The following is a 14,534-nucleotide window of genomic DNA, read 5'->3' on the forward strand; positions in this document are numbered from 1 at the left end:
GCCCTCCCTTCCCTATGTGTCTCCTGGGCTGACATTTGTGGCACATTGGGACAGGGATGGTACTTCCCTCAGGCCCATTTAGGGAGGGGCCTGGCTCCCAGCCTGGCACAGGTCCTCAGCTCTGCCTTGGTTGCCTTAGAATGAGATGGGTCAGTCCGCATCCTGAAGGTAAAGGTAAGAGGCTGTCCTTGCTGTGTGCTAGGCTGGTCTAGGGATGGAGGACTTAACAGGTCCTCCCAGTGTGTCAGGCCTGGGCAGCACTCTCCTGTCTCAGGACTCAGAAAGTCCAGTCTGGAGATGGGATTGTTCTGCCCAGGATGGGTGACCAGGGCCTGTCAACAGTCCCCCAGGGAGTGACCACATCACCCAGGTGGGGTCCAGGAAGCCTGTCCTGAGACCTGCCCAGTGCACTGAGCGTGAACCTGGAGCCCACCCCACCTGATGCCCCCACACAGCCCTCGAAGGGTCTGACCTGCCAGCATGCACCTGCCTCTCCCTGCACCCCAGCTGTCCACCCTGCCTGTTCCCTGACTTCCTCCATCCTCTCCAGCAGGATGCGATGGGCAGAGGGACAGCCTATGTGCACATTTCGTGGCAAGTAGGAGTGACACATCATCCCTGGAAGGGGCCATGTTTCCTGCCAAAGTCAACCCCAGAACTCTGTCCCTGAGGTGTTTTTACCAAACCCAAAACGCACAACTGCAGTTGTGGCTCAAGGGTCAGCACCCGCTAGTGCCAGGACACTACTGGGAGGCTGAGGCAAGACCATACCCCATGCTGTCTGTGGCCTGAGGACAGGGTGTCTTGGGGCCATAAGGACAAGCCACCAATGGCCATTGGGTCATAGGGCCTGAGCCCCAGTGTTTGCCTTTCCCTGGCTCCTTCTGGTTCAGTCCCATCAGGGCCATGGAGCCCAAGACCCAAAGGTTCCCTCCAGGAATCCTGGTGGCTCGGCTTACTTTATCGTGTTTCATCTGAGAGCAAAAATGTCAGATCAGATGCACAGAAAAATGGCTCAAAGTGTTTAATGACTAGAGGAAATCTAGGAGCAGCAAGAAGGTAATGTGAAGACGGGAGGACCTCCATGACCAGTGTCTGCAGAGCCAGGGATACAGGCACCAAGTGCTGTGGCCTTGTACCACCTGCCTTTCTAGTGGATGGCATACTCCTTTGCTGGAGGACAGAAGGCCTGGTCACCGGCTTTTCTACCTGGCCCTGTAGGCATCACATTGCTGGAAGAGAATCTCATGCCAGAGCTTGGACCACGCCCTGCTCAGGGGTTAGGGGTTGTCTCTTGGTGACCTAAATGAAAAACTAGTTCCAGATCAGAGTTCCTGATGCTGAGCAATCATCCACTCTTTGAATCATGGGAGGGCAGGCCTGGTACTAGGTAGACCTAACCTCTTTGAGGAACCACAGACCCCAAGGCTGGAAACCTCCAGAATCCTCCAGCCCCTGATCCTCCCCTGGGACCCCTGTGGCCTGTCTCACTGAGCAGTCTTCCATCTGTAGATGTCTCAGCTGCCCTACAAGGGAGTCCCCTTTCAGGAGTGGGAACAGGTATGGTCACTGCTGCTGGATGTCTAGAAAGTAGAAACCAAGAACCTAGGGAAATACCAGGCACAGCCTTTCCATTGTCATCCAGAGCAGGACAAACAGGTCAGCTGGTGTCAGGAGCCCAGGTATCCAGCTGGAGGGAACGTCAACCTTACAGTGGGAGCAGGGGCCCATCGCATATCCTAGGAACAGATGGTAACGTAGGCATTGCAGGTAAGCCGGGCTTGGTACCCCTCCCTGGCTTCCGAGAGAAGCCAAACAAGGAGCTTTCTGCAGAATGAAACCTCTTTTCCATCCAGAAGCACTGCTGACTGTTCGGTGGTTGCCGTTGTGGCAGTGAGCTTTTTGTCCATTCTGAATGTGGGACTGGTTTCTTCTCTTGACCCTGCCCTACAGACCATAAAGGAGAATAGCAAGAGGCCCCCAGCAAACATCCACAGATGGCCCTGGACATCAGCCACATTCTGAGAAACATGTCATGTTCTGGGAGGGCTAAGGCGTCAAGTAAGGTCTATGGGGCTGGAGGATCCCAGGGCAGGTAGAGCAATCCAGGGCCGTGGGGGCTTCTGTGGGAATCAGGAGGTCCCATGGTAGAGGCAGGGGTTCTACAGGAGGAGTCACAGAGCCGCCAAGGGCTCTCCTGGCCCAGGGAGCAGTCAACACCATGGACGGAACACCCGCTGGGCTCCAAGCCCTGGGCCAGGCTGGGGCATGTGGGGCTAGGAGGCAGCTCAGAGTGGGAGGCAGGGAGAGAAGTGTGCCCAGAAGGCACCCATTTCTGGATGTAATGTGGTCCTGAGATTCTGGCAGGGAAGTCTTTCCAGGGTTTCATACGTGTTATGGAACTGCTTCCTCTCCCCAGCCTCACCCTGCAGGCATCTCAGTAAGTATATTGCCACCATCTTGGAGCTGCATAGTGTAACGGCACCAGCAGATCTGCCTGTGCACAGACTTCCTGTACTACCCAGTCCTGAGGAGAGATGCTTCTTCAGGGCCTGCGACCTGGAGCACAACTTTACACACCATCATCCTGGAGCAGCACTGCACACTCACTAGCCAGGGTGTTGATGACTTCCTCAAGGCCAAGGCCACGTTCAAGATTTTTGACTTCAGTGATTCATTTGTGCTGAGCAAGTTGGGCTTCTCGGGGATCTTAATTCAGGAGGTAGAATGCAGCTTGAGATGAAGTGTCTGATCAAAGAATTTGAACTTGATCTGGAGGGCTCTGGGGAGCCATGGAAAGTGCTGGATACATGAGGGACAGTCGGATATGTTTTAGAGATGATTGTGGAAGGCTGCCTGGAAGGGATGAACAAGAGCCAGGAGACCAGGGAGGGAGCTTGTGGGGAGGTCTGGAGATGGCAAGGGAGGGATCCTGCTTGGATAAAAGGTCTTCAGGGACTGTCTCAGGTGCTCTCAGAGCTAGTGTGTTCAGAAGTCTTGTCTCCAGGATGAAAATGGGAAGGAGTTGTCAAACAAGGAAATATAAATGGAGGCTGGCATGTTTATGAGTGCCAATCGTGGTCCCGGTGTGGGAACTACTGTGGGAACAGGAGTCTCTCCATCCAGGGACATGGTGGATGGACCCTACATCTCTCCATGCTGCCTTTCCTTTCCCTGCCATTCTCCTGAGGGCCTCAGTGCATGGGCACTGTCCAACCTCTGGTGCTGAAGCAGCCAAGAAGCCCAAGACTGGGTGGCTGCCACTTAGGATATGATAGCACAGCCAGTGGCCTCCATTGCATCCTGTACAACCTCAGAAGACACCCAGACACTGAGAGTGCTGCCACCACGTGGTGCAAGAGTTCTGAGGGATCGCAATCCTGAAGACAATGAATGGAGGGTGCAGGGCCTCATGGCCTGTTCCCCAGCCCCTCTCATTGGCTCTGCTCCAGGTGGTGAAGGGGCATAACGTTTCTGCCAGTTCTGCCATGATTGCCTAGCAGGAAAAGGAGCAGAGTCCAGAAGCAGAGCCCGGTATCCAGCCTGCCTAACAAGGGAGAATTTGTAGACTTTGTGGACAGAGAGAGCTGGGAGTCCATACCTTCACCCACTAACTTGCTGAGACACTGGTAAAATCAGTTTTCTTTTCTTAACTAGGTTTCTGTCATCTGTAAATTGAGGGGAATTTCTTCTACCTCATGAGGCTGCTTGGAGAATTAGTGACAGTGCGTGCAGAGCAGGTGCCACCCAGCAGGCATTTGGTGTCCAGACCACTCCTCTTCCCCCTTGATTTTCTGCCTCAATGTGCATTTTGTTCTTAAGACATTCACTCCCCTTAATTTTGCTCTTCCCTCTGATTCCTGCCTTATCGTCTATCCCATGGAGTCACCAGGATCTAAGTGGACAACATTCATGTGTGCATGTATGTGTACATACATATGCACTGTGTTGGTGTTAGAGTGTGGTGTGTGAAGGTATGTGTGTGTGTGTGTTGGAATCAGTGACTCACTGAAACTCCCCACACCAGGCTGTGTTCCTGCTCATTGTTGGAGGTGCTGTCAGGGGCCCTGCCCTCAACCCCAGGTCTGACCCTTGCAGTGCAGGCAGGACATTCTGGAGGAATCATGACCTTGGAAGGGTCCCTGAGGTTTGACTGGTGGGTATCAGTGGATAAATACCCCAGCTCCCTTGCTCTGGATGAGATGACTCTGAGGCGCGTGTTCTATGCTGTCTCTCGGAGGTATCTGGCAGGGCTGAGTCCTGGCTGCCACAGTGGAAACTTTCTTGATGAAGGTCCCGTTAACTGCTGCATTCCTTTCCTGTCTCTGTTCCCCACGGCTCTACCGGTGTTTCCTGAGATTCACACCCTAAGGAAGGACTGGCAGTCGAATTACTGTCCTAGAGTTTTTATGAAAAAGGAACATGAGAGGGAAAGTCGCTTGCCCAGAGTCACCCAGCTGAACAGTGGTGGAGTTCAACTTTGACCATGGGTTGTCTGGCCCCAATGTGGTTGCTTGCTCCTCACCCATGAGACTCCTCCCTTATCAACGTCAAAAGAATGTATGCAGGACCTCAAAAGTGGGATCTCTGATGCCTATGCCATAGAAAGCCCAGGCTCATGGGTGTTGCCCGTGCACTCACTCTTATCTCATTAAGAGTAGTGAAGAAAAATATGCTCAGTGCTGACCGTGTGACTGGGGGTGTTGTTTTAGACACTCTCTGCTTACTTTAATTCATTTAATTTTCACAATAACCTTGTTTTTACTTCTAGTTGTTAGATGGAAAAACTGGGGCAAAGAGCAATATGGAGAGTTGGGAAAATTCATTCCACTGGTCCAGGTTTGAACCAAGCAGTCTGCACCTGGAGTCCTGGTTTGTAACTATGGCACCCTGGCTTCTCACACATCTCCTCATGGAGTTTCACCTTGTTTCAGGCATGGCACTGAGCAGCTTCTTTTAAGAACATAATTTGTAATTATGTAGATTACTAGTTCTGCTTCAAAATGCCACACAGCCTTGGTGTGATGAAATGAAACCATTGGTAAGTCTGAGCATTGAGAACAAGCATTCTGTTTTCCACTCCTGACTCCATTCCAACAGCTGGGACAGTGTTTCCTCTGTGCCTGTAGAAACCTCAGCTCCTGTGCCGAGGAGCCTGGTCCCTCTGGGGAATGTGGCAGTCAAGTGCTGGCAGGGACCTTGAAGCGACTGAAGGGTCATTAAGAAAAAGCTGTCTACAAAGGTTTGGGCAGGGCCAAGGGAAGCAGGTGGTATGGCACAGGGCCCTGGTGTTAGCATCTTGTGGGTGCTGTCACCACCCTCCATTTTGATGGGGCCACGGAGAAGCTGTTCCAGGAACTCGGAAAATCTGCAGCTGAGAGTGGAGGCCAGAGGAGGTATCACTCCGTGTGCCCTTCAACGGTCTCCGGATACCACCACTGACCACGCTACAATCTCCTTATTAGACTGGAGAGGCTGCAGGTAGGGGTTCTAAGCCTCCTCTTGTGGCTCACCTCCAACAGTGAGTCAGCACCGGCTCCCGTAACCCCACAGCCCAGGATTCACTTAGCCCCTCTATCCTGCATGGTCCCCTTTCCTGCTGGGAAGCAGATACCCACATGAGCAGCAGAATCCTGTTTCTCCCTTCAGGCCCCTCTGCTCCATAGGAGTGGAGTTTTGTGGGTCTCCTCCCTTGGTTTTGGATGATGACACGCTTTCCCCTTCCACAGCAGTTGTTTCTGTGGACCTTACCCTAGGTTTTCCCCTGGTCGGGCATTTCTCAGGTTTCTGTTCAAAAGTCACCTTTTGGAGGGGTCTCCACCTGCCACTGTGTTTGGAACAGCTCCTTCCATTTCTTTCTAACTCATCTCACTCTGGTAATGTCTTTCATTACCACCAGCATCTGACCTGGTCTTATGACCTATTAGCTTCCTGTGTCAGACATGAGCACCAGGATGGCAGGGACCTCATCTGTCCTGTTCCTCCTGTGACCTGGGTCCCAGCACCATGTCTGGTAGAGTGTAGATGCTCAAGGGAAGTTTACTTTGTAGAACTGTCTACCTGGGAGATGTTACTGTTAGTCTAACCTGTACCATGTTGTAAACCTCCAGCCATGTTGCAGACCCTGGTCAGAGTGAAACGTTCCATGGGAACTCGGGCCATGAGAAACATCCTTCCTGTCTGCCTTACTGCAGAAACATCCGTATCACATCGTCCCGGGCAAAGGCTCCACAGTCTGTCTGCAGGAACATCCTTGCCATATCCTGCTGGGCAACAAGCTCTACCGCCCAGACCCCGCCGTCCCAGTCCCAAGATTACCCCAGCCTGTGAGCGGCAGTTGTGCCAGCACTAAGATGGTTTAATCCTCCCCAGGGTTTTGCTGGCAATAAAGAAGTTGCTGTTGAAGCTGCCAACTGTCTCTCTGTCTTTCTTTAACCCTCGCCTTGCCTTCAAAACCTAACAATAACTATACCTCTTCCTTTTACCAAGGAGGATATGGGACTCAAGAAGAGTAAGTGACTCACCCAGAATTCCACAGCCAGTGAGTCACAGAGCCTGAACTTGAACTCAGTTCAGCTGAATCCAGAACTCCTGTCTTCCTGAGAGTCCAGGGAAGGAAAAGGTGGAACTGCAGCCTGTGGGTGCCCACACACTTCTCCTAGGAGACCACAGGCGGCCTCCTGGGAATTGTGTCCTCATGGGCACAAAAGAACTGCTCACCTGTGCTGCATCAGCTAACTGTCCCCATTGTCCCAAATTGTTATTTATTTTCAAAGTTTTGTTTTAATAATTAAATTTCTCACAGCTCAGTGTTGGAAACAAAGCACAGAGGCCTGTAGAAAGTCGTGTGTGAGGTTTTCTCATTTTCTTCCCAGTGACCATATAAATGAGTGTACGAAGAACACAAATACGTTCATACTTTTTATCTAGAGATGAGGCCCTCCCGCCCATATTCCTCTGGTACTGTCCTTCCATTTTTCGCATGGGAGGACCACTCTTTCAATACTAGTCCATTGGATTTGGGAGGTGCTGATCCACCCTGGCCAGTCAGATCAGCAGGGTAAGTCATTCAGGAGTGGGCGTGTGATCCAAAATGGGTTCATGGAAGTCATCCCTGCACTTTTGATGAAACTGCTGGGAATGAGGTGCTTTCTTTTTACTGGCATAGCATTTTCCAAGGAAGTAAGTGATATGAAATTTATGGGGCCATTTTTTGCTGCTCTCTCAAAATAGCCTGCCTGAGAAGCAGAGCTGACACAGGAAATGAAGGGACAGAATGAGCCTTGGTTGATGTTAGTTGACCCCTGATCCCACTGAGCCAGAAGCCCATCTACTCATGGACATTTTTAGTAATTAGAGCGAATTAACTCAATCTTCTACTGGATCGAGTTAGGTTTCCATCACATGAGGTCAAGAGAGTCCTGTGTAATATCACTTTCTCTTATGCTTAGGTCCCACCTGCCAGAGCTTTAGAGCCGTAGAAGGGTAAAGTGAACTCAGGCAGTGCTGAGCTCGCCAGTCTCCTGGCTAAGTGTGCAAAGGAAGCCTGGAATCACTACCACTTTGTTCTGACAAGCAACTTTGCCTGCTGCTTACTACACAGCCATAGGAGTATTGCTTCCCTGAGCCCTTAGGCATTATACCTCTTATTAAAAATGATGTTTATCTAGGAAAATGTTTTGTGGAGATGGTGTCTTCCTATGTTGCCCAGGTTTGTCTTGAACTACTGGTCTAAAGTGCTAAGAATATAGGCATGAGCCACTTTGCTTGGCCAGCACTATACTTCTATTAGTTGTCAATGCTTTCTTTGTTCTGTAGTTTCTAGTTTGTGTTTGAGCATGTGTGTGTGTATGTCTGTGTGTGAGTGTGTGTTTGAGTTTTTACTTTTCTCTTGCAGGGTTATGGCAAGCACCAAGAGGGATCATGTAGACGCAGCACTCAGACCTGTGAATGGAAGATACATGGAGTTCTGTCTGTTCTCCTCTTTTCTCCTCATGATTCAGAGAATGACTTAAGGATCTGTGATGTGGGCCAATTTTCAATGCCCTGGATAAGTAATGGGGAGATAATGTTCTATTGCCAGAAATTTGCACTAGTTTTAATTCATTGTATCGTTTTAGCATGAGATATGTCAAAGTCACTGAAAAAATTTATCTCACGTGTGTGTGTATATATATACACACACACATACACACACACACACATATATATATACACACACACAAACACGCACCTACACACATAAGTATGTTTCTTGAGAGCTGACTGGCTTAGTTTTTGCTCCCTGATGCTGAAGTAGAAGCCACTGTGTTCTGATTTCTTGAGTGATGGCTGCCAGCCCTCCAAGCGTCACAGTAGGTGTGGCATCCATGGGGGTGAGAGCCAAGGATTTGTGGCCAATCAGCATCTAAGCCCATTTTTTCTATTCTCTTTATTTTTGTATTTTGTTTTATTCATTTTTAGGTTTATCATTCAATTTGTTATAAATATCACTTCTAAAATGTTTCCTAGTTCTATTAAGTCTTAGTTTCATGAAACAAGTCCAGAAAGAGTCCCGGGCAGCCATGGATACCCAACATGCCTTTGGGGAGTTAGAAATCTCGTATATTGAAGGTTTTGTTGTTGGGACCATCATTCCAAGGGTCTTCAAGTTGCTTAACCTGACTCTGGGCATTTCATCCTATTTCCAGAGAGCAGCGAGCAGAAAGAGCAAAGGGAACTTGGTTAAAAGAAAAGAGTAACAATAACTCTCCCATTTCCAAACAGATATTCAGAAATCTAAACCAGTGAATTCTGCATTTCACATTGCTCAGGACTATAAGCTCTGCTCACTGCAGTTATGAGAAAACCTGGGAAACTCATTTAAAGACATTAATCAGGGGCAGGCATGGTGGCTCATGCCTGTAATTCCAGCAATTTGGGAGGCCTAGGTGGGAGAATCACTTGAGCCCAGGAATTTGAAACCATTCCAGGCAACATAAAGGGACTCAGTCTCTACAAAAACAAACAAAAATTTGGCGTGGTGGTGCACACCTGTTATGCCTGCACTCCTACCTACTCAGGAGTCTGAGCTGGGACATCACAACGGCCCAGGAGTTCAAGGCTGTAGTGAGCTCTGATCATACCACTGCACTCCAGCCTGGGAGACAGAGTGAGACCATTTTTCAAAAAAAAAAAAAAAAAATTAAATTAAATAATAAAATAAGGATAACGACATAAATAAAGGCATTTCAACAGTGCTCCTTGTAAAAAGTTCTATGTTCCCTTAGTGAAGAAGATGAGAATCATGGGTATAGCAGGGAAATGGACAGAATTGACCCCATTACACCAAAATGAAAGTCGTAACAGGTACACCAAATCGGCACCATTAAAACCACATAATGTGACCATAATGTAGTCAAATTGTGACCAAGAAAAACAAACTGACAAAGAAGGTATCATGGAGGAGATGAATTCTAAATCTAAAGTGAATGGAGCTCAGATAGGGCCTCACATTGAGAATGAAACCATGTGTGAGTGAATTGTAACCAAGCTACTACATAGCAACATTAACCTGGCAGAGCAGAAAGGGTGCTAAGACTGATATTTGTCACCTTATACCATTTTGTTAAGAAAGGAAAAACTAGAAAAGTATGAATTTGGGTTCTACTTGAAGGATAAGACAATGATAATGGCAACACTGTTAACGTTTTCACAGTGCTTCAGTCCTACTATGTGCTCATTCATGTCCAATAAGTGAAGAGCTGGAACTGAAATTTTCTTATGTTTATTCCCATTGTAGTCTCCCTCCAGGGCATAGAATCTTGTGCAACAGGAGGGATAAGTGTTTAAAGAGGTCTTTTCCACAGTTTTTACTTCCACAAGCAGTCTCTGCAGTGTGAGTTCTTGTATGAATTATGAGTCTGAGGCAACACTGTGGCTTTTTTTCATATTCCTTACTTTCACAGCTTCTCTCCAGTGTGAGAACAAATAGGTACTCAAGATGAATGAAGATCAAAGGCTTTCCATAGACTTTACCTTCAGAGGGTTTCTTTTCACACTTCTATAAGATACGAGAGTTCAGGTAAGACGTTCTCACGCATGTTAACTCAATGAGCTCTCTTCCAGTATGTCCTCCTCTCATATTGAGTATGGTGAAAAAATTAATGATGATTTCCCCATTTTCACCCACAGGGCTTCTCATTATTGTAAATCTTAAGGTGACTTTTAATTCTGATGACTTTGCAAAGTCTTTTCCACATTTGTCACATCAATAGGGTTTCTTTTTTTGTTTTTTGTTTTTCCCAGCGTGGCTCCTTATATGTGCATATTTGAGGCTTGCTGAAGACTTTCCCACATTCCTTACATCCATAGGGCTTCTTCCGAATGCTCTTTCTTAAATGTTTATTCAGGTGTAGGGAATATCTAAAGACTTTCTGACTTTTGTTACATTCATATGGTTTTTATCCAGTGTGAATTTTCATATGTCTCATAAGAAATGACTGATATGTAAAGGCTTTCCCTCATTTGGGACATTTATGGCTTTTCCCTCCAGTAGTATTACTTCTGTGTGAAACAGAACTTGGAGCGGGGCAGAGGTTTTTCCACTTTGATGACTCTTATTCTTAGTCTCTACAGTACAGAAATGCATCTGGACAGCATGGAATGAGCTATTTCCGAAGATGTTTTCACATTGAGTAAAATTATACGTTTTCGCCCTAACATGAGTTATGTGTGCCCTATGGCGTACATCCTCACTGCAGGTGCAGGCTATTCCAAATGGACTCTCCTCATGAACGTTTGGCCTCCTATTAATTTTACTATGTATGTGATGGACAATGTTCTGACTGCCTGTCCACGTGTTTGATTTTAGCTGTTTTTCTCCCATATGAAACCCAGCGAATGTTGCACCTCAAGACTATCATATTCATTATTTTCTTTTTATTTATTTATTAATTATTATTATTATACTTTAAGTTCTAGGGTACATGTGCATAACGTGCAGGTTTGTTCCATATGTATACTTGTGCTATGTTGGTGTGCTGCACCCATCAACTCGTCAGCACCCATCAACTCGTCATTTACATCAGGTATAACTCCCAATGCAATCCCTCCCCCCTCCCCCTTCCCCATGATAGGCCCTGGTGTGTGATGTTCCCCTTCCCGAGTCCAAGTGATCTCATTGTTCAGTTCCCACCTATGAGTGAGAACATGCGGTGTTTGGTTTTCTGTTCTTGTGATAGTTTGCTAAGAATGATGATTTTCATATCTATTACTATATTGAAATAGTTTTGGGAAAACAAGTGGTTTTCCATTACATAGAAAAGTTATTTAGTGGTGATTTCTGAGACTTTGCTGTACCCATTACTCGAGTAGTGTACACTGTACCCAGTGTGTACCTTAACCCCCGAACCTTCTGTCCGAGTCCCCAAAGTCCATTATGTCATTCTTATGCCTTTACACCCTCTTAGCTTAGCTCCCACTTGTAAGTGAGAACATATCATATTTGTTTTTTTATTCGTGAAATACTTCACTTAGAATAATCATCTCTAACTCTATCCAGGTTGCTGCAAATGCCATCATTTGGTTCCTTTTCAGAGCTAAGTAGTATTCCATGGTGTATCTATAACACATTTTCTTTGTCTATTCATCGGCTGATAGACATTTAACCTGGTTCCACATTATTGCAACTGCAAATGGTGCTGCTATAAATGTGTGTACACGTGTCTTTTTCATATGACTTCTTTTCCTGTAGGTAGATACCCGGCTGTGAGCTGATACAAATTTAAATAAAGATAATTATAAAATTAAGTAATGACCAAGTGAAAATTACTATTTCTAGTAGTAAAACAAAACACATTTATTGAGTAAAATTGGAACGTATTTCTGCTCACATAAAGAACATAAAACTTCTGTATTTTGTATAAATGACATGCTTTATCTCACTAGACTCATCCTGTGGTGAATTGGTGGGGGAGGGTTGGAGAAAGTAACATATCTTTAAATTTAACTTTTGACTCACATTTTCTTCAAGTTTCAATTGTTCTTTTAGTTAAATGCCTCCAAGAAGATGTTCACATGCTTTGGGCTTTCTGTGGCCTCAAGGCAAAGGGAAATTGAATCTGGAGTCGCTTATCGTCTTCATGCTATTCTCTAGACCTCTGCTTTCTCTATGGCAGAGGGTCTCCCTAGTCTGATCACTGGTGCCATTGCATTGCTCTTCTCTGAGATGAAGCTTGTACTGTTGAATCAGAGTACAGTGGAATTCCCTGGCTTTATTAGCCTCCTGTTGGCTTGGATAAGATCTTCAGATCTCTCTGAGTTTCAGTATCCAATTTCTTCTTCCAAAATATGTCTGGAATGGTCACATGTGATGTTTTGGCAGGATCATTTTGCCCCTTGCTGCAGTGGCCCCATGTTATGTATGTTAGTTTTCAACTCAGTTAAGTTGCTTCTTTACCTCTATGACACTTCCACATTGCATAGATTCGTAGGTCTAGCAGGAGGTATTTTATATAAACCAAGCTGCCAGAAACAGAAGAATGCTCACACAGTAAATCAGACAAACTACATTTATTACTAACAGAGGAGCAGGAAGAATCAGCAAAAGCCTAAGTTCTATAATGACAAGCCTGACCCTTGAGGTCAGAAAAGTTGCCCAGGGTTGACAGAGTCTCCTTTGCGCATGCCCCACTGTGTACTGCAGCTGAGGAACCCCTGAGTGCTCCACCCCAGGTTTCACACCCCATGTGCACCTTGGTTCTTGGAGTTTAAGAATTGCAGGAATATCCTGTTCTAGGAAAAACAAGGACAGAGTCCAGACTGTCCCAGACAGTTTCTCCCCATCTCAGGATATTGTCTTCTTGGAACATTCTAAAATCATTCTGAGGACTAGGAGGTCCAGAACGCTGAGTTGGTCAAGGTCATTCAGGTCTTGCCCTCCTGATCACATAAACAAAGTGGACTACAAAACATTAAGCATTGGCAGAAATGATCATATTGCATTATGATAGCCATTCTTCATTATGATACAAATAATTTATCCATCAAAAAGTTATCTGAATTCTAAATCTGAATGAACCCAACAAAACATAGATTTAGGCTTGTTGTTCCAGTTTAATAAAATATATACTAATCCAACAAATTTAATTAAATACAAAAACTTTAGAATAAGTATAACAATCATAAAGACTCATTTCAATAAAAGCTGGCATACAAAGTTATCAGACATATGACCATAATAGAAAATGTTGACACTGCTTAGGGGAAAGTGAATATGATTTATATTCAAATGAACAAAGAAAATAGTAAACTCAATAGAAAAATGGGCCAAAAAATCCGATACATTATTAACAATCTGACAAATGCAATGTGCACAAATAAAATGTGATCTGTATTTTCACCGCTTGTTTAGAAAATTTAAGAATCCTAGATAACACTGAGTGATGAGGATATGAGGAAAACAAACTTTATGGGCAATGGATGGGAAATTAAATGGTTTTAAACATTTCAGAAAATAATATGACAGGACCCGTTTGAAAGTGTGCATACTCTACAGCCTGTCTCAATGATGGGCACATACCCCTGATAGAGATTGGATGTGTGTCCCCTCCAAATCTGATGCTGAAATGTGATCCCCAGTGTTGGAGGTGGGACCCAGTGGGAGGTATTGGATCATAGGGTGGATCCCTTATGAATAGTTTAGCACAGGAATGTCCAACCTTTTGGCTTCCCTGGGCCACATTGGAAGAAGAATTTTCTTGGACTACACATAAAATACACTGAAAATAACTGATGAGTTAAGAAAAAAAAAAAAAGAAAAGAAAAAAGAAAAAGACACACATACACAGACATGCACACAAAATCGCTTATGTTTTAAGAAAGTTGACAAATCTGTTTTGGGCCACATTGAAAGCTGTTCTGACCTGCATTCAGCCCACAAGCTGCGGGTTGGACATGTTTAGTTTATCACAATCCACTTGAGTGAGTTCTTCACAGTGAGTTCATGAGAGATCTGATTGTTAAAAACAGCCTGGAACTGCCCCCTTCTCTCTCTTACTCCCTCTCTGACCATGTGACACACTGGCTCCCCTTCACTTTCTGCCAGGATTGTAAGCTTCTTGATAGACCAGTATACCTGGTCAGGCCCGGAAGGGGAGAACCAGGGCTGAGGCTCCTTAAAACCTACTGAGGGGCTGGGAGTGGTGGCTCATGCCTGTTACCCCAACACTTTGGGAGGACAAGGCGGGCAGATCACATGAGGGCAAGAGTTCCAGGCGAGCCTGGCCAACATGATGAAATCCTGTCTCTAATAAAAATACAAAAAATTAGCCAGGCGTGGTGAAACGCGCCTGTAGTCCCAGCTACTCTGGAGGCTGAGGCAGGAGAATCGCTTGAGCGTGGGAGGCTGGTGCAGTGAGGCGAGATCACTCCACTGTGCTTCAGCCTGGGCGACAGAGTGAGACTCCATCTCAAAAAAACACAAACAAACAAACAAAAACCCTAGTGAGGGACAGGGGCGTGGGGGAGCTAGGATGGAGAGGGGTCAGGCTTAA

The 14,534-nt window shown here is 46.1% G+C and overlaps 1 protein-coding gene across 2 annotated transcripts; it reads left to right on the forward strand.

Moving 5' to 3' along the window:
• Positions 1–356: 356 nt before the first annotated feature.
• Positions 357–6,410, forward strand: LOC144331536 (uncharacterized). 2 transcript variants are annotated; one of them, XM_077949093.1, is made up of 3 exons: positions 357–4,156; positions 4,772–5,481; positions 6,111–6,410. In XM_077949093.1, the coding sequence occupies exons 2-3, from the start codon at positions 5,273–5,275 to the stop codon at positions 6,328–6,330; spliced, it is 429 nt and encodes a 142-aa protein (XP_077805219.1). In that variant the 5' UTR covers positions 357–4,156; positions 4,772–5,272; the 3' UTR covers positions 6,331–6,410. The 2 variants fall into 2 exon arrangements, with proteins under 2 accessions (XP_077805219.1, XP_077805218.1); XM_077949092.1 differs by having other exon boundaries at positions 357–5,481.
• The last annotated feature ends 8,124 nt before the right edge of the window (positions 6,411–14,534 follow it).

Source organism: Macaca mulatta, chromosome 10 (assembly GCF_049350105.2).
Source record: "Macaca mulatta isolate MMU2019108-1 chromosome 10, T2T-MMU8v2.0, whole genome shotgun sequence".
Lineage (NCBI taxonomy): Eukaryota > Metazoa > Chordata > Mammalia > Primates > Cercopithecidae > Macaca > Macaca mulatta.

Bases quoted from the DNA above. Each gene is read 5' to 3' on its own strand.
- LOC144331536 (XM_077949092.1), top strand. From the start codon at position 5,273: ATGGCACAGGGCCCTGGTGTTAGCATCTTGTGGGTGCTGTCACCACCC. The intron at 5,482-6,110 runs GTAGGGGTTCTA...GTAAACCTCCAG, and splicing joins TTAGACTGGAGAGGCTGCAG to CCATGTTGCAGACCCTGGTC.